Raw genomic sequence first — 20,818 nt, 5'->3', positions numbered from 1 at the left:
ATAAAAACATCATTTTCCATTTTTCCATGCCTTATAATCTCATCCAACGAGCCACGACGATGACGTTCATCATACAATGGAGTGAACTTTTATGATCTGAACTCGAAAAACGAATTTCTGGCTGTAAAATTGTAATTTTTTTGCTTTTATTAATTTTCCTATGCATACTTTGGGTTTTCATATTTTATTCAGTGGTTTTTATGCCTTTTTTCAAAGTTGTAGTGTTTTTTCCCATTGTTTTAGTCCTCATTTTTTCGAACTGAAAAAATTAATTCAGTGTAGGTAAGGTACTGCTATTTTCCGATATTTTGTTTAGGTCTGCTGATTCTTCATTAGGTACATTTGCGATTAAAATTTTATCGTCTCATGTTTTTTGTTCTCAAAGTTAACTTTTTTTAAAACAAGGTTTTTGTCAAATTTACTGAAATTTTGTACGATTTTGTTTATGCAGTGATTTACCTATGAGCTTTTTTCCCATAGGATTTGATAAATTGATAATGTTTTCCAAAACACCATTCAACTTGATAATACATATCAATTTCAATTTTGATCAATTTATGCAACCAAATGAATTTATTTAACTTGTAAGCAACGTTCTAGCCAAACAAAACAATTTTTCTTCAGGTATAAACATAAAAAAATTATGGATTTTGACAATTTATTTAGAATAAATCTATTCACAAGATTTTTTCCCTTTTTTTGGAAGATTCCATTAGTTTTTGGCCAATTTGGTTAAAATTTTCGTTTATAGGTTTAGGTTAGGTATTATTATTATGTAGTGATTCAAATCAAAACAAGTTGATAACATCCAAATGGCAATTTTTTTTAACTTTATCAGTATCATTACTACCCGAATTTGATTAGTTTAATTACATTTTACCGGTATTTTTACGGGTCCACTAGTAATTTTAAAATTCAGTAAAACTGCTAATCACTTCTCTAATGTGTAACTCATCATGTGACCGTGGAAGTTTATTTTTTTTTGTAATTTCAAACCATTTTCAAGTTACTTGAGGCAAAAAAAATTGTGGTAAGTAAATGCAAAAATGAAAAAAAACCGCAATTTACGGCCAAAATAAAAAAAAATTTCAAATTGCGATATCTTTTACCTTAAACTTCAATCCAATCCTTCATGACCCTAAATCGTGAAAATTCCAGATAAATCGACAGTTTTTTATATTTCACATGCATTTTTTAAAAAAACACTTCTTACTTTACTTATGAGTGGTTTCAACATGTTTTGATAAAAGTGTTTGCTACGGAGCGACAAGTTGAACCGCGAGAGTTGTGACCAGGTGAATATGTCGGTATAGTAAAGGTTGTTGCTTCGACATCCCCTAGTTGGCACAACCAGAAAATTGATATTTTTTGTATGAGGTCACAATTTTTCAATTACCCCATTGTTGCAATTACCCCACTCTACCTTACCTAAATAGTGGAGAAATATTTTTTTTTTTGAAAATGAGATGAAGGATTTTTAAGAAATTCATTATAGATAAGTATATAGGCACTTTTGAATTGTATTTATTGTAAGAATGAAACAAAATGTGTATTTACTCAGAGACGTGATAGCACATAGTATAAGCTCACTTGATCTCTTATTAATGAACACTTTTTAATTCACGAATCTCTTTAGGTAGGAACAACGTCCATTTACCGCACGTTAAAAAGGTGTAGGAGCAAATGGTATTCCTATTGTAGGAATATTAAGTACACCTCTTGTCACCACAACTGGTCTTCTTCCCTGAAGAGCTTGCGGATTAGCATCGGTTAACCTTGTTCCATTGAGCCTTTGAAATTTTCCAAACGTATCTTTAAACTGAAAATCATTGAGAGTTACCTCAATATGATGTTAAAAACGGATCCACGCAGGAATACCAAATTTATACTCAAGTGGGTATAGGTAAGAGTTTACTTGTTCTTTCGATATGAAATGGAATGGAAATAGAGGAGGAACAACCGTAGTACTGCAGTAATAATGTCTTCCATTGCTTTCTTTAAAATAAGATCCTGGGTAAGCGTAATATTGGTTCCAAGGGGGGAAAATATCAAACCACAAGAACGCTAAAGCGATTGGAAAATCTTCCGAGACCGTATTAGCTTTTCTTATTTGCTTCAGGTATTGTTGGAGTGGGGAAAACAATGGATTAGGAACTGATCCTCTCTGAAATAAATTGTATTTTGAGTCAATATATAAACCCAGTCGATCGGTTTAGACTCAATTGAACGAATTGATTTGGAATTAGAATAGTTAATTTTTAGAATACCTATAGGTAGAGGTACCTACCACATTAATACGAATACGAAGTTCAAAAAGACCATCGCGGTCATTTAAGCAGTTTGAGAACGAGCCACATTTCTTACTACAATACCATATTGATACCTCTAAGGGTGTCCTGTAGGTAAAAATAATTCCATTCATTATACATACTTACTTGTAGGTATGTACGTATGAAATGGAAGGTAATAATATTGTTTTAAAGACTTTATCTACCCGTCTTTTCCATCACATGTTGTGCCAGAAATCCCATTTAAATCATCTGTCCAATGAAATTTAAAGCTATTTAATACGTAAATATTATTATACAATACTCCACCAGTAGCTATCGACGAAGTTATCGGTTGATCCAAATTAATTTCAACTGAAAATTGTAATATAGGTCTAATGATGGACTATCATCAAAGTTAAATTGTACGAGACTATAAAGATCGTTCATGCCATACTTACCAGAATGTCCAGTATTTCTCAAATGAACTCTATCGAATAAACCCGAAAGTATAACTAGAGGCGTTGTAACAATAGGTTTTGCTTTACTACTAATAATGTTTATCGGTTCGGGAGTTTCAGGAGGCAGTGGAGAAATAAGTCCACTAAATGGCAAAAAATAGTCATCTAAAGCAGTACACGTAGTATAGTCCCGTGGATGATAAGTATTTAGGTATATTCAAAAAATTCAATGATAAGCTTCGTAAAACACTTGGAAAAAATTCACTTTCTTACCTGATAATGATGTAAAACAAGGGCTTATTAAGCAGAAAAATACACAAATAGATATCCGACGCATTATACCTGTAGGTGGTAGCTGAAGTTCTAACAATGTACGGTTATCACCTTGAAACATTGGTCATGCTGTGAACTTTGTACGCACGTGTATATACCTAATAAGTATATCTACTTGCTGTCGATTTGACTAAATTTACGATTTTTTGAGCCTCAAATGAAACGTATCTACTCCATTGATAAGGTAATGAGTTATTTCATGAGCATCTCAGGTACCTATTTTTTTCTGGCATCGAAAAAAGTCATCACTTGAAGTGACATCGTCACATTTCATTTATGTGGAACGTTGTGAAAAGTAGATAAAAAGTAAAAAAAAATCAGAATAACTACATAACATTCTGAAAATGCGGTACCTAAAAATCCAAGTTTTGATTGTGATTCATCTGCTAATAAGTAATATTGAAAATTTCAAAAAAAAAAAAATAATGCTTTCGCCTTTAAGGGTCTGTAAGTATCTCGTTTTCAGAGATACCTACCTATACCTATACCATCTGGGCTTGAAGAATTTCCGACTGACTTTCAACTTGAAATAAAAGTCTTCGTAGAATTTAGTCAAAATCGTATTTCGTACAACACATTAATACCTAATGTAGGAATTGCAGAATAATTATGTATGTAATTTTCAATGATGAATGTAACCTCCAATTGAAGGGAACAAGTTCAAAGGCACTGGAATTTCTATAATGCCACTAGTGCTCACAATGGGTCTATCTCCAGCAGGTTTTTGTGAAAGTGCAGTGTCTAATTCTCCTCCGTGACTGTTCTTCAGCTTTCCAAATGAATTATCGAACTATATTCAAATGTTGAATTGCACACAGGTATATCAGAATCACATTAATCGGGAAAAGGTATTGATTGGTAAGAATTTTCAATCACTTCTTATTTTCAGCTCGAATTTTGAAATTCGTCGTTTGACGTTGATTTCAATGACATAACTATAAAATTGTTATTTCTGAAGTCGATTCCTGACCAAATCATTCTTTCAAATGAAAGAATATTACAACTGAGCAATGCTAAATTTGTCGCGCTGGTCCTAACACTACCGTTCCGTTTTTGGTTTACATCCACAATCCACATACTCTCCTAACCAGACCAGCGTTAGAGGCCTACCTATACAATTGTTTCTTTTTATTCAGAAAGTTGATTCAAGGTAACAAAAAAAGCTGTTTTGGGTCATTTTTGGTTTCTGTCAACCAAACCAATAAAAAATTTGAAATTTACAATCATTTTCGTCTCCGGCCACCTCATCAAAATCTTTCAAAACGTAAATAGAATTTTCTTTTCAAGGTGCAGCAGGGTGAACAAATGAAATAGTACATGCAATCAGTTTCAAGAAGAGTACATACTAAGCATTGCTATAGTGAGTTTGAATATCCTAATGAAGGTCAATCTACTATTCTTACCAACCAATGACCTTTGAATTCAGCTTTTAAGTAGGTATCTAATGTTGAGAAAAAAACCAGCACAGGTACCTGTTCCTGCGTTATGCACCGGTAGGGAAGGACTGGCTTAACAAGTGTGGTGGAAGAGTAATATTGTTTTCCTGAGACTTGATTAATATATGATCCTGGAAAAGCGAAATACTGCACCTTTTCCGGAAATAGGTTATAAAATGCAAAGGTCGGTACGATGGACATTTCTACACTACTTCCGGGGTTGACAATTTGTTCCAAATAATACGCAAATTTATTAAATGCAAGATTTTCGTGACAATCCTGGAAAAAATAGGTAAACAATATTGTTGCATAATAAAAACACTAATATCAGGCCAACTAGCGAACTCTCAAATAGAATACTTACGCCCACTATTATACGAGAACGAATTTCGAATGTACCGTCACGATATTTTAAAGCGTTTTCGAAAGACCCATACTTAATATTGGAATAAACTATGGATGCTTCAAGTTGAGTTCTTTAAAAAATATTCGAAATTGATAAGTGATACTTAACTTACTCCATTGTCGTTTCATATTCACGCAAGCCAATACCAATACGATTTAAAAATTTCGCTTATTATTCATGTACCACTCACCCGCCTTTCCCATCCACCGTAGTAGCAGCGATTCCACCTTCTTTATTTGAGAAGAAATACTTTTGGCTGTGGTATATGTAGAAATTATTGTAAAGCACCCCACCAAATGCAAAGGTTGAAGTAAAAGGAGAGGCTAAAGTTACTTCCACTGTGAACAAAATACATAAATGTTGATCAAAGGTGATCGAGTTATCGACATGTACCCGTTTTCATATTTTAAAATAGGATTTACGTTATACCTACTAACTTGCTTTATTATTTGAGTTATTTTCTTGTATTGAGAAAATAAAAACTAACCCGATTTTCCAGTATTTTTCAATATAACTTTTTCTGCAAGACCAACGGTTAGTATTAGAGGTTTTGTGATGATATCCTTCACTTTACTGGTATCAATGTTAATTGGCGTCGGTGTCTTTGGATCGAACCCCTTTTTGCTGAACGGCAAATGTGCTTTATCTAAGGTGACATTTTAAAACTTGAAATATGCAGAAATGTCGAATAAAATGTAAGTAAGTACATATGATAAAAAAATCCCAGTAGGTATTTGCAATTACATTACCATCAGCAGAAATATATTGCACGCAACAGATTGCTACAAAAATTACAGCAATATTAATGCCAGCCATTGCCTTAGAAATGTTGAAAGTATTTTATACTTAATACACGAACCAGCCGAATTTTGTTTTAAAATTTTCAGTTAACCACAACTAGAAATTTTTTTCTGGATTGGTGGTTTCTGCCGCGAAAAATGTTTTTATATAGGGATTACTATCAGTTATGTCTTTGGGTAAAAATATAATTTGTTCTTCAGTCCGTGTATATTTTATCTTAATTGCAAACGGAAAATAACGTTATACGAGCTTGCCATTGCAATGACCTCAACAAAACCGTGAATTTTGTTCTTTTAGTGCATAAAATTTGAAACACACGTATGAATTCACCAACAGCTCATAAAACCATGAAAGCTAGCGTGAACTTGCGCCTTATAATGACTTAGGAACAGAACCAGTAACGCGACCAAATTTGGCCAAAATGAATTCATATACTTTTGTATATTTTAAATTGAATTTTCATTCATTTGAGGAAAGAAACCGGTGCTCTCTTCACGCGTTAAAGGGTTTTATTCACTTTATAAAAAATCATTTCTCAAAGAGTAGGGATACCTATTTGATAATTTTTCAAAATTTTTATTTCCGAAAAGGACTAGACTGATTGTTTTGTAAGGAGGGAAATATGCCTAAGGGTGACTCGCATTAGAGTAATGTAATGCACCCTAATTCGGGTAACACTGATTAAGAGCGTCGGTCGCGGCTATGAGCCTACGAGCGACGCTGGCATCGTGGCAGTCTGTTTTCAGCAATATTCAGGCGGTCAGTTTTTTATGTGTTTTTTATCATACTCGCGGATCTTCCGAGGTTTGAATGTGTTCTAGTTTAAGTATTTTATGTTGTAAGAGTTTAAGAGGTATTTCCTCATTTATGATTTGTGCATTCTTTTATATATTTTTATTATTGTGTTGTATTTGATATTGTCGATAAGACGATAATATATTTTGTACTCGAGCGTGCTTTTACTGTTTATTGTGTCGTACGCGATCTCACATCTATACATTGGGGTAAGTGCCCTTCGGGCTTGGACTATCTCTCAATTTACACTCTCAGGGGTACAGTGACGGCTCATTATAACATTGGCGCCCAATTACTTAACTTGCAAGTTGTTAAGTGTCACGAAAAGCTCAACTTTTCGTTCGCGCGCTTGTGTATTAGGTACTATATACCTAACCAATATGGTGAAAAATATCACCAGTGAAAGTTTTAGTGCTACTGTAATAATACATTCTTTAAATTAAAAGCATTGTATATTTTTTCCAGAAGCGCCAAAATCCAAATTTGGCGAAAACGTGGTAACGGTCCCGCTGCTATCCACGCCGCACCCACCCACCCGACGTTTTCGCATCGACCGTTGTGCCGTAGCCGCAGCTGCCGCGCAACGAACTCGTCACCTGATTGTTCTATTACGAACAGATCTACGAATATTCGCGCCAAATTTCGCGCACTTTTTACCACCGGTACCTCGTGGACCACATTGTGAATACTGTAATATTTTTAAATACTATTTTGTATTGTTGTAATTTTAGTAATAAATATATGTATCATCTCTGTAACAAAGAGAGAAAAAATCTGAACGAAAAAGCATTACAAAATCGCTATCAAAACACCCCGATAAAAGAAAAACCAAACAAAATCCCAACAATACCAGTGGAAAATCATCAAGACGATATTACTCCTCCCAAAACCAATAAAATGACTCGCGACGATAATATCGATGAAAATGAAATCACATAAGAAGATTTACCATTTAAACCTGACGAAGAAGTCAATTCCGATCTATTAGCAAAGAAACTAAAAATGACTTGGGTATTAGAAGGTCGAAAAATGAAAAAAGTAGTAGAAACGCAAATGGCACAACAAAGCCAAATTACCGATCTAAAAACAAAAACAGAACAGCTTTCTAAATTGCAAGAATCAACGGCAGCGTGTGCTAGAAAAGCACACGAAAAAGCGAGAAATTGTGAACAGCAAACTAGCAAATTAGAAGGTTGGGCTAATGAATACGTCGAAAAGAATAACCAGTACAAAGCTGAGACTAAAGAAACAATAAGAAATATTCGTACAGATTTAGATAATCTCGTCCAAGAGGTTCAAGACGTAGACGACGCCAGAGAAACACTGGCCAACACTGTTCTTGAGGAAGCTGAAATAAGCAAACAAACTGTAAAAGAATTAACAAAATTAAAAGAAGAATTCAAACGTCAAACTCCCTGTCGTGGAGGCCACAGGGGTACGAAATTAGACCTAGTTTTTTTATCAAAATCAAATATTCGATTCTATGACCATAATAGGTTATTTCCACATGAATTTATTAGACGTTTTGAACGTCACACTCGTAATACGAGCATTAATGACGATTTTAAAGCTGAACTATTTTGTTCATTAGTCGAAACATCTGACAAAGATTCATGGGTAAATAATTTAAGACCAGAAGATACCTACGAAGAAACAAAAGAATGTTTCTTACGATTTTACTGGAACGATAGAGCCCAAAATGACATGATAGAACTATGTGACAAAGCGGAAAGGGGCAGTAGTTTCCAAGACATTACTGGTCAAATGATTAGATTAACATATGCGTTAAGCCACGTAGAAACAAAATCACCAGAACAGGTGATTAAAACTATGATTCAAAAAGTTCCATTAGTTTTCCAAGAAAGGCTGAAAGAACCTGGCCAAACAATAGAGCAATTTGTCGAAAAAATTCGCAAATTAAGCGAAGAAGATATTGATTTAACGCAACGACGTCGGTTCAAAGTAGATAAACACATGACAAATGTAACCCCGCCTACACCCGACGCGATGGCATTTATGAATATGATGAATATGTTTGCCGGTACGATGCGTTTTCCACCACCGCAAAACCTCCAATACCCACCTCCACGGTATCTACAACAGGGGCAAAATTTTTACAATACCCCCCAAGGATATAGACTAACATACGATGGATCGTACCCACATGGCGTAGCGATGAATAGACCACCAAGAAATTACCATAGAAACGGTTACCCCAGATACAACAATCAAAATAGACAAAATTGACAAAATGCAATCCAACAAGGACCAACGATTACCGAAGTAAATACAGATGCTGAAAATAAAAATAAAAACAATAATGCAATTGCACTACCTTTGAATCAAATTTCATACGACTGTTATGGAAACCCATTCTACCCCAGTTATCCGAATTATGGACAAATGGCTGATCCAAATTTTGACCCATATTATGCTGATCTAAATCATGATCAAACATGGGACGAAATTCAGTACCCCCCACAAATGCCAAATTATGGCTATCCATATCCACAACAAATGCCTATGGATGCGAACTTTGCAACCCAAGGTACACAAGGAGGAGGAGCTACGGTGACTGAAATCTCCAATGCTGGCCAAGGTACGCAAACGTTAGACGTAAATAATGTAGGCGCTACCATGCAACCTACACCAGGAGTGTTAAACATACCACTCACACAGACTCAACAAGGAGCCACTCAAAATACAGAAGTAAAAATACCACTAAAAACAGCACACGCTACACAAGCTGAAACAAAAGTTACCCAAACTACGGGAAACAAATAAAGCTAGGTGAAAATGGGAAATCACCTAGCACACACCCCCCCGAACCATCAATTTTTGAAAGATACTTTTGGATAGGAGATGGTTTAGTACACCATTTACGGCGCGGCAAAGAAACATTTGCCAAAGATATGCCTCGATATTTACGAGACCAAATACCGCTTGAAGAATTATACAAGATATTATTGAATGTAACATTTCCAAAAAATGCTACAATTGTTCTCTCAGCAGCGCAATTGGAGTTGAATTACTCCAGAAAACCCTACGCAGTAGTAGAACGTGAACTACATAATATCATTGAATTATTACTCGAACAAGAGCCATTTCATATCATTTTAATTTTTCCTGTAGTAAAACCCTGTAAACCCGGAGAAATTGGTGTACCTCTAAATAGATACATAGCATATCGTGATATGTTTGTGGCACTAGCTGAACATCCAAAAATCACATTTTTCAGACATTTATGTTGGAATTTCTTAAATTTGGAAATAGTAACCCCCGAAATAGGGGACGATTATTATCGACCAATGGTCGATCACAAAAAGAAAATCGTCCCAAAACCGGAAAGATTTTACTACTCAGTACCATTTGAAAAATATTACATGCACCTAGACATGTACCAAGAAATTTACGAACAAACAAAAGAAGCTCTGGAAAAATGGGAAAACAAACGAGTATGGTTTGATGACCCCTCAACTGGGGAAAATAAACAAAAGCAAAAAAATGAGATATTTAAAGAATCAAATTATGAACCAAAACCAGTAGTCAATCTACACCCAAATGTAATAGATACTCATATAAATATTGACAACATATCAATGAAAAAATTAGTTTACCTATTGGCACAAAAAATAGAATGCCTCCCCGAAGATGGCGAATACGAACGCAAAACAATAAATAAAGATGGAAACGCTACATTCCAAAAAATTACCTACTATAAAAAAGCAAGAGCAGGACAATTATCAAAACCTGCTAAAGAGCCGAAATTCCAAGGAAGAAAATATCTCAAATTACGAGAAGAACTACAAGATATTTTCGATGACGATTTAGATGAAAATAATAATTTTAAAAAGAAAAAAATAACGTTAGACGTAAAAAACGTAGAAACTGAAATAAAAGAACCGGATAAAAGCAACGAAAAGGTCAAAGAACCCGATAAAGAAAAAGAAGTAAAACTAGTTGAAAATCTAGAATTTACACATTTTAAACCAGGACATCCTCGCCCCGGCACTGATGAAATGATAATATCAGAAAGTACTGAAGATATAGCAACGGTAATCCCAGTATTAGTGGGTGATAGACCTTTAGCGATGCTCCTGGACTCTGGGGCACTCCCGAATGTAATCACAAAACCAGTTGTAGAGTACATTACACGAGAGCACCCAGCCTGGATAAACTACATACCACTTAAAAGAGAAGTATTGCTAAAATTACCGAATAGTGAACCAATACGTACCATGTCAAACATGGTCGAAATTTGTATGCGTGTAGGAACGCAACTCATCCATGCACCTTTTTATGTAATGGACTGCCCAAGTAGGTCCATGATCATGGGACGTGTTGCGATGCGATATTTAAATATTGAACCAAGGATAAAAAATGGAAAAAATTACGCTAATTGTACACTAAAAAATGGTAAAAAAATCAGAATTCCTTACTTGATGGAAGATGAATACAGAGACGCGCTCGCTGTATTTAAAATTAGATTACTTAATAAATACAAACATGAAACCATCCATAAAATAAAATCCAAAACAGGATTCTTAGACGATGACTGGGCTCACGAGCATCAAAAAGCCATAGAAATTTTCAAGAAAAATCTGAAAGCTGATTTGGATGCATTAATTCAAAATGGTGAAATAACTAAAGAAGTAGCAAGTGATGCCTGGAAAAAAGCAACTGCATACTGCGATATTTTTAGTAACAATCCAGGAAGATATGTGGGAAAACCAATAGCATTCGAGTTCGATAAAAATCCCGCACTTGGGCCATGGAGAGGCGAAAAATTTCGTCCATCACAAAAAATAATCGAAGCATTACGCAGAACTATTGCGAAAATGATTAAACTAGGCATAATTCGCCCATCAAAGTCAAAATATATAAATACAGTCGTACCTGTAATAAAAAAGAATGGAGACATAAGACTGTGCTTGGACGCAGATGAATTAAACAAATTATTAAAAGCAGTTTTTACTGAACCAAATCCAGTCGAACAAATTATATTCGAAAATCAAGGTGACGAATATTTTTGCACACTTGATTTCACTGCCGGATTTTGGCAAATTGTTTTAGACGAAGCATCAAGAAAATTTACACCGTTCCAAGTTTGTGGACAAGTATATGAATTTTGTCGTCTGCCTTATGGACTTAAAATTTCAAGTGGAGAATTCGTCCACATGATCAATCAAGTTATTCCGGACAAGGAAGGCATAACAAAATTCGTCGATGACGTAAAAGTATCGGGAAAAACATTCCAAGAAACATTGGAAAGATTACTGCTCGTATTCGAAGCAATTCGTAAAAATGGACTAAAATTGAATCCAAATAAAACACAGTTTTTCCGCAAATATGCGGACCACCTAGGTTTTGTGATTTCAAAAGATGAAGTCGCGAAACAAAATGAGAAAATTACCAAATTTATGGAATTTGTAAAAAAACACACTCACAAGGGCAAATTCGCATGCAAAACAGTAAAAGAAATCTTAGCCCTAGTAGGATTAACTGGTCTATATAGAAATTTTATTGATGAATACATGCAAATACTGGCACCTATCTACAAACTAACTAGAGCCAACACAAATGTGAAATGGGATAAAGAACAAGAAGAAGCATTTGAAAAACTCAAAACAGAGTTCTGTAAAGATTTTAAATTAAAACCACCTCCGAAAACGGGAGACCTACACTTAGACACGCATCTCACTGAAGATGCCATGAATGCAGTCTTGTTCTATATTGATAAAGATGGTCAAAAGCAAATTTGCTTACTCGTGTCGATTGCATTCGAAGAACACCAAAAACACTTCACCTTATTCGATAAAGAAATGATGTGTATGGTGCAAGTACTGAAAAAAGTACAAATGTGGGTAAATGGACGTGTTATTCACGTGAGAAAAAATTTAAGTTCAATTGTAGACAGATACCGAGAAATGGTACAAACCCATCGTAAGGCTGCGTACTGGATTACCTGGCTGAATTGTTTTGACCTAAGATATACTGATGATAAATCTCAACGCATGTTATACGCAATGAGAGCTAAAGAATTAGAACTGAAACACTTTCGGACTGAATTAAAGCCCTACGATGTAAATGCGGTAGAAGAAGACACTGAAAAATTATACAAAAATTTAAACGATATCCCAAAATATCAAATGACTGATACAAAATGTAATGACATAATGACGATACTCTAGAAACAACCAGACTCCAAAAAAGAATTAGACAAACAGAAGCGATTAGCTAAAAAATTTATAATAAAACATGTGAACATACGTGAAAAAACGGAAGAAATCACGACAACAGAAGCAGATGAACCAATTGAAGACAATGTAAAAAAAAAAGAGATTCTATTAAAAATACTGGAAAATGGGGCAAGGGTTCCATACCTCCCTGATTTATTATTTTATGATACAGTGGACCACTTGCACCACCGATACGGGCATATAGGAGCGGCTAAATTAGACGTCATATTTCGACGCACGTATTATCATCCGAAATCATTGGAATACATTCGCGACATTACAAATTCTTGCATAATTTGCAAGGTAAATAAAAATTATGCGAATCCAAAAATTATTGAATTTGGATCGATTGAAGCATACGCGCTTGGAGACGTTTTCTCCGTCGATATTTATGGACCAATTCCTGCCGTCCAAAATAACCCAAAATACCTGTTGGTCATAAAAGACATATTTTCTGGAAAAAACTGGATTAGAACAATGATGAATATTCAAACCACTAGTGTATGCACAGCCATGCAAACAGTACTAACTGACGTAAAGAAATATAATTTAAAAATAAAAAAAGTCATAACAGACAATGGATCGCAATTCATTAGCGATTCGTGGTACAAATTACTGGAGTCAAATGACATAAAAGTCGCACACACGAATGCGTACAACCCGCAATCGTCATCCGTCGAAAGGACAATGAGAATTATTGGTGACAAAATTCGTGTCAAATTAAACAAAATTCAAAATCCTCATAAATCTCATTTTGGATGGCAAAAACATGTGCGTGATATAGAAGATGAAATCAATAACACCCCCACCACTTTTGGTTTCACACCAAATGAGGCTTGGGGCATAAAGGACCGCTTTAGCAAAAAAATACCACATAAGAAACACCCATATGATTTTAAATTCAAATTAGTACAACTAACTGAAAAAATGAGTAACATTGATGCTCCTTCCGTAACAACAGCTGAGTGTTACACAAAAAAGTTAAATATTAAGGACGACCTCATAATAGACCCCGATGGTTACGTAAGAGTAACAGCTGACGGGGCTTGCTCCAAAAATGGAGACACGGATGCAATTGCCGGAATAGGCATATGTTTTGCTCCAGATTCAGTGAGAAATGTATCTGATCGACTCGAAGCAGAAGAAGATTTCCATTTATCTAATAATTACGCGGAATTAATTGCCATAATTCGAGCACTAGAAATTCTAAAACATAACGAAATAGGAAAAGTAAAAATATATTCGGATTCGAACTACGCAATAAAAGCACTAAATTATTCCATAAATACATGGAAGAAAAACAACTGGTTAAATTCGCGCAAAAAACCAGTTCACCATCGAAAACTATTCGAAAGAATCTTAGAACTAAAAGAACAATTTCTCAATATAGAATTCCACCATGTGTATGCTCGAAAAAATGAATACACCAACATAATAGCTGACCATCTAGCAAAAAAGGCAGTATACACAACCGAACATAAGAAATTCAAAATTGAAGAAATGACAGAAAGGCAAATCATTGAAGCCTACATTAGGGAAAGACGCAGACTAAAATTCATAGAAGAAGAATATAAATATAACAAAGAACATAACGATCCAACTGAATTGAATTCAGGAGATTTGGTTTTACTTACAAACCATCGTCAGTCGAGCCGCGATAAAGGCATGGCTGAAAAATTTTACCAAAAACGGACAGGACCTTACACAATAGTAAGTAAAACTGGTATTAATTCATACCTACTAGAACCGACTGATGGAACAAAAGATTATCGTGTCGCAAATATACGACAGCTAACACTATTCCTAACTCAAGCTGAAATAGACACAATGAAGACAGAAAAATGTCTACAATCATACATGGATCCCAAAGAATTAATGAAAAGGATTCACGAATTTCTTGAAAAATATAAAAATTCATCGCAAGAAGAAACCGTCAGTGAAAGCGAACCAGGCATAGAAAAAATTCAAAAAATAAAAGTACCAGACAATGTAAAGAAAAAATTAATGTCTGAAGCTACGAAAATTGTAACAAAAAGATTGCTCGCTGCAGCTCGTGAAGAACGAAGATTAAAAAGAGAAGCAAAACGCGAAGAACTCCTCAAAAAAGGGGAAGAACTACCAAAAACCCCCAAAATCACAAAGAAAAATAAAACTGAAAAAGCAGAAGCAAAAAAGAGGAAAAAACAAAAACAAAAAAGTGAAAATGAATCGAAACCTGAATCTACACCACTCAAACCAATCACACAAAAAAATGAAACCTCACAGAGTAGTGAAAATGAGATTCCTATTTTGGAAAACAAATTGAGAAAATCAGCACGAATTGCGGCTAGAAAAATGAGAATGGGTCACGAATCAAAACGTACCTATCAGAGAATAAACCAGATTCAATTTCAAAACGAAGTAGAAAAATGTCATCATGATTACTACAGCAATTATCCAGATGAAATTCCTGAAAAAGAATTGATTCGGAAAATGGATGTTGGATATGTGGATAAAATGATAGATGAAGATGAACCCAATGAATCTGAAGGAGAAGAGATTTTTGAAGTGAAAAATATCACAACAAACATAGACGAAAAAACATCCGATACAGAACTATCAGATGACTCCTTATCATCCGAGGAAAATTGGATAAATACTTCAAAAAAGGAAAATAAGAAAAAATATTTCAATCAATTCAAAGCATGGCTGAAACAAAAAATAAAAAAATAATATAATAAAACGCTTATTTCGTCGAAAATTCAAACCGACCCTAACAAATTTTAGCAACCTTGGCTATACAACAAACTACGTCACAGTATCGTGTAAGCAACAAGTTCATCAACGCGAGTACCCTGTGAACAAAATAGCCAAAGCTAACGTGCGTAATTGCAAAGTTTGATTTTCGAGCAAAATAGCTTAGTACAAATCGAGATCAAAATAGAACAAGTAATTTTCGGATGCGGTAAATACTGACGAAATAGATACAATTTGCAAAATAGCAAGATCCAACACAAAAAATATTCAAGATCGACTGTGGTAAGTACCAAATCTCAAATACCTATCTAAGTGAAATTACATTACGATGAAGTAACATGAACGTATTTCCACAGCAAAGTAGCTGTATCATGTATTTTTCGATCCATGTAATGTCAAAATCGACCAACGACGACGGCAGCTCGAACTACGAACTGAAAATTGGAAAAAACAAGCCGATCCAGATTCCGTTCTCAATCTTTGCGCGTATTTTGGAAATTATGGCCATCAATTATCAATTCGACGTCCCAAACACACCATACCGATTTGATATCTATGTAACAACGATGGAAGATGACTTATTATATCGAAGATTCACGACTCTAATCAACGGTGGTGAAATTCAACGTGCAAGAATCCCATATCGAGAAGTTGAGTTCATTTTTAAAATATTAAAAATCAACGAAGCTGAAGAATAAGTCGGCGAACATAAAACTTCAATGTCTGAAGTAAGACAAAAACCAAACTAATGTGTAAGATGTAAATACGTTAAGAAAAAAAGGTTCCTATGTTTTACGAAGTAAATTAAAAAATAAGAGAATGATCTGATCTATTCAATAAAAGCATTATATTTTCAAACACGTATTATTTGTCTTGCGAATAGAAAGGAAATGGCAAAGTAGCCAAAATTGATTCAGTAAAACAGAAAATGACTAGAAAAAATTATAACAAAATTCGATCAACAAAAAGAGAAATCTGAAACCTAGAAAAATAAACAACAAATAAAAAATGCAACAAATTAAAAAATATATTTGGCAACAGAGCATACAAAAAGTATTGTACAAAATCTGATTCGTATCGAACGAAGCAAGTATCGACACAGCGAAATTCCTAGAAATACAATGCTCTAGCTCACTCACACATACGTCAAAGTAGACGAAAAACTGCCTCGAGCATTCCATCAGATATACACCCGTCTGAACGTCGCCGATAATACGGCAGATATGATAAGCGATAGAAACCATCCGCTGAGGTGGGGAAAGGGAAAAGCACAAAACACCCTCAACGCACGCACAAACGCAACACATTCGAGAACATTTCTTTTCTTTCTCTCGATGTGCGAACTTCTCATTGCGTATCAGCTCGCTATTTTGCGGTTTTTCGTGTGTTTTTATGTGCCTTTCGGTAATTATTTCTTGTTTATGTGCTACATATCGTCGTGACTCTTGATCGAACGATTAATTTATCGTGATTGCGAACCATTTTTTCGCAGAAATTTGTGAAAGTGTACTGTGTCGCGTGTGCGTACCACGTGTGACGTAAGATGAATACGGCCAACGTACCTATGGCCACACCGATGTCACCAGGGGCACCTAACCCCCAGCCAACGAATAGTATAACAACTTCAGATGGTGTAATTGTGCCGGTATGCCCAAAATGCAATAATTCGGCGATGGTTCCGAGATGGCAACCGATCAGATGGGTACCGGCGATCCTATCACCATGACCGTGTGTCGTCACACCTACCACTACAGCTGCTTGATCGACACATTTAATTCAACTACAAACGTGTTCAACCAGGTAAAAACAATATTTTGTATATACCCAACTTGTGGTGCGATGATCAACATGGAACAAATCTACCCGATGTATCCATTGACGCGTGTAATAACGCCAGCAGTAACAAATAATCAGAGCCTCGAATCAGAATTAAAAAGTGCGTACGAAACTGAATTGAAAATCACCCAAGATCGTATTAAGATTTTTGAAAATAACACGCAAGCCTACATAAATAATATCAACCTACTCGAAAAAAGAATCCAGACGTTAGAAAGAGAGGTAGCGGAGAAAACAAAGCAATACGAGAGGGCTCTACAAATCAGTACTGCTCCGAAGCTGAAATTTGACATTGATAACAAACAAATCGCACAAAATAGTGCACAATCTCAGGGCCAACAACCACCAGGCCAACAATCTCTCCTAAACGTCGGTAACATGAACGCGCTCTCGGCTTCAAATAAAGAATATATGCAAAATATGCCTCAAGCTCCCAAAACAAATGAATCATATGCGGATAAAACTGCAAACAAAGAATACCGCCCTCAACTACAAGGAAATCAAAACAAGGACCAACAAAAATTTAAAAGCCAAATGCCCACCGATGATTCAGATACATCGGTAAAATCAGAAAATAAATTCAAAAAACCATATACGCCGAATCCATCGTTTGAAAAGCAAGAATTACGACAACAACGAGGAAAAACTCGTCGTGACGAAGAAAAATATCGCGATTGAACGAGATCACCCCTAAACGACTACGATAGAACACCGAAAGCCTACGAACAATCCCAAAGAGGCGGATACTCGAATAAGAGAATATCATATCGAAAAAATAGATTCAAAACTAAGGCAAGCCCTGATCCATCCGGAAAACCGTTATTTTGGCCAGCGACAGACAAATCGCCAGACATGAAGAAACATCGAAAAAATGAGGAGTCTACTCTCCAACAAAAGAAAAACCACGAAAGATTTTTCAGACGATATGCTATCGATTCGGATACACTAAAACCATTCTATCCACTAAATTCCTACCCGTTTCAATACACAGCTCTAGGCATATTTAACCGTCATGGACAGTGATGGTTAGTTACCGGTAATTTATAATTGGGTAACTTACCAGTAACTTACCGGTAAGTTACCGGTAATTTAAGTAACTTATAAATTTTCACTGAAATGGTTCTGAACATCAGAATTGAGATGAAGGTTGCCTTGAAATCATCCATAACATCCAACAACTGACAGAAATAGGTAGGGACTAGAGACTTGTTTAACCAGTTGCAAATAAGAATGAAATTAAGGCAAAAAAAACACGTTTTCTCAATCTCAACACCAATCATTTCTCAAGTTCATGTTCAAACTACAGAGCATTCAAATCAAACCTTTGAAGATTTGTAATAGGTACCTATCTAGGTATTGAAGTAGTAATACAGTGTGCTTTCTGCTTTGTATCAAGAGGTTCAACAAAATTAAAATTTACAGTTTTATTTTACCACACAATTCAATTCATTTTTGATTTTACAATTTTATTTATTGGTCATCTCACAAGAAGTATGTACCTACTCTCTAAATTTGAAACAGTAAGATTTCACTGTTAAGAAAGCAAAATCCAAAATGTCATCACTGAAATAAACAGTGAAAAAGTACTTCAAAAGTCAGTTATTTAAAATTTTTTACTGCTGAGTTGCTGACCAAGCTGATCACAGTAGTTTTTGACTGATCATTGATGAACACAGTACCTACCTACCTACCTACCTAAATAAATCATAATTCATTTTTGACTGATCAGTTCAGTAAATAATTCACTTTTAAATTTTGACTGATCAGATCAAAAAATTATTTACTAAAAAATGAAAATCCTGTCAAAAAGTCAAAAACTATGGTTTTTAAGAAGCCAGAATGTTGTCATACCCTACTGTTATGTGCTATGCAGTAAAATTTGACTCTTTTAAATCTAGAGAGTACAAATTGTAATTTGTTGTATCTAGACAGCTACAGCAGTACATGCAAACATCAAAAATTACCCATGTCAACATTTTTGTTGAAAATTTATAAATTACCACGGTAACTTATGGTAATTTATGTCATGGTAACTTACCGGTAACTTACCGGTAAGTTCTCGGGTAAGTTACCGCGGTGAGTTTCCATGCATCACTGGTCATGGAATGCCATTCACCGCCATAGCCGCACAAGACGTGCTTATGGTAGGAGACGGGTACATTTATGGAATGATAAATTACATCTTAAAAGATAAAGAATATCGCGATAACATTCATCCGGATTTATATGGACGCGACTTAAGTATCGATGTATTAGCTCCTCTTTTGGGCGGAATGAGAACTCTACCTACTCGAATTATGATAAGCATTGGAAATTGGGATGCTTTTGACGGAATGTCAGCAAGCCATTTCTACGATCAATTCCATAGATTAATGAAGGCATTCAAGAAAAGAGGAGTACAGGAAGTATACATCCTACCACTAATAACATATCCGGATCAGGATGAATCAAGCTTTGATGATATCAATTCCACGATTCAGACAAATTGGAATGACGTACTCCAAGGAAACGTAAATCTGATGGAACCTGAACCCTATTTCGATAATTTACGTCCCATTGTGGACGAATATGGCCCTATGTTCACAACAGAACAATTTGCTGACTTCGTGCAAGCGGTAAGACAGAGTTTTATTCCACCTACACCGGAAAATTCTGATGCCGAAGACAACGACGATTTACATCATGAAAATGATAAGCGATCTAACACGTCCGGAAACAGCCGACGATCGTTGTATACATCGGAAAAAACCGGAGAAAAATACATCATTGATGATGAAATGACAGGAAGAAAAACGGAAACTACCGGTCAAGAAACAAACGAGACAAATAAAGACAAAATAGTCGAATCGCAAACATTTGATGTGGGCGCAGGAAATTCATTAACGATCAAGGCGATAATTACGCCACAACAACCAGTATAAACGACTCCTGAACCAAAACACGAACGAAAGTATCAGTCTCCAAAATAGGAGAATCAAACGACAACATTGTGTCACCTGGACCGAGTACGTCCAATACGAGCAAAAATAGCTCTCCTAATAATATTTTTCAGAACAACGTAGCTGCAGCATCCACACCTGGTCCAAAAGGAGATGCGAGTGTCAGCAATGCGGAAGAAGATTTGGACAAGACGATCACCGAAGGATAAGTTGTATCGTATGATTATTTTTATTAGTCGCTAATTCACTCGTATTGGAATTCCATCTGACTACTTTGTCAAAATAAATACAAAAAATAATAAAAATAGTAGATATCTATGAAGCTATTAAGTGAAAATGTAGATATCAAAAAATTTAAAAAAGGATTTCCAAGGAAAAAAGCCATAAGGCAACGAACTTTGAAAAATTTTCCAATACGAGCACAAAAAAGTAACAAAATAACGTCTCAATATAATATTTCGTAGTGTTGAAACTTTTTATTACAATCTCCTTAAAATATTTTTCAAAAAATGAATGCTGAAGTAGGCAAAATATTTAATCATGTTTATTAATATTTGTTTGTTAAATTG

General features: G+C 35.1%; 2 protein-coding genes across 2 annotated transcripts; both read right to left on the bottom strand.

Moving 5' to 3' along the window:
* Positions 1-1,508: 1,508 nt before the first annotated feature.
* On the bottom strand, positions 1,509-3,204 carry LOC135847982 (carbonic anhydrase 7-like). Its single transcript, XM_065367733.1, has 6 exons — positions 3,002-3,204; positions 2,729-2,893; positions 2,495-2,642; positions 2,288-2,396; positions 1,916-2,164; positions 1,509-1,819 (listed from the first exon to the last, which is right to left on the bottom strand). The coding sequence occupies exons 1-6, from the start codon at positions 3,120-3,122 to the stop codon at positions 1,664-1,666; spliced, it is 948 nt and encodes a 315-aa protein (XP_065223805.1). The 5' UTR covers positions 3,123-3,204; the 3' UTR covers positions 1,509-1,663.
* Positions 3,205-3,491: 287 nt separating this feature from the next.
* LOC135847983 (uncharacterized) lies at positions 3,492-6,059 on the bottom strand. The gene is made up of 6 exons (XM_065367734.1): positions 5,653-6,059; positions 5,391-5,549; positions 5,094-5,241; positions 4,862-4,973; positions 4,534-4,776; positions 3,492-3,851 (listed from the first exon to the last, which is right to left on the bottom strand). The coding sequence occupies exons 1-6, from the start codon at positions 5,717-5,719 to the stop codon at positions 3,684-3,686; spliced, it is 897 nt and encodes a 298-aa protein (XP_065223806.1). The 5' UTR covers positions 5,720-6,059; the 3' UTR covers positions 3,492-3,683.
* Between the last annotated feature and the right edge of the window lie 14,759 nt (positions 6,060-20,818).

This window comes from Planococcus citri, chromosome 5 (assembly GCF_950023065.1).
Source record: "Planococcus citri chromosome 5, ihPlaCitr1.1, whole genome shotgun sequence".
Taxonomy (NCBI): domain Eukaryota; kingdom Metazoa; phylum Arthropoda; class Insecta; order Hemiptera; family Pseudococcidae; genus Planococcus; species Planococcus citri.
This window is presented reverse-complemented; position numbering and strand designations above follow the sequence as displayed.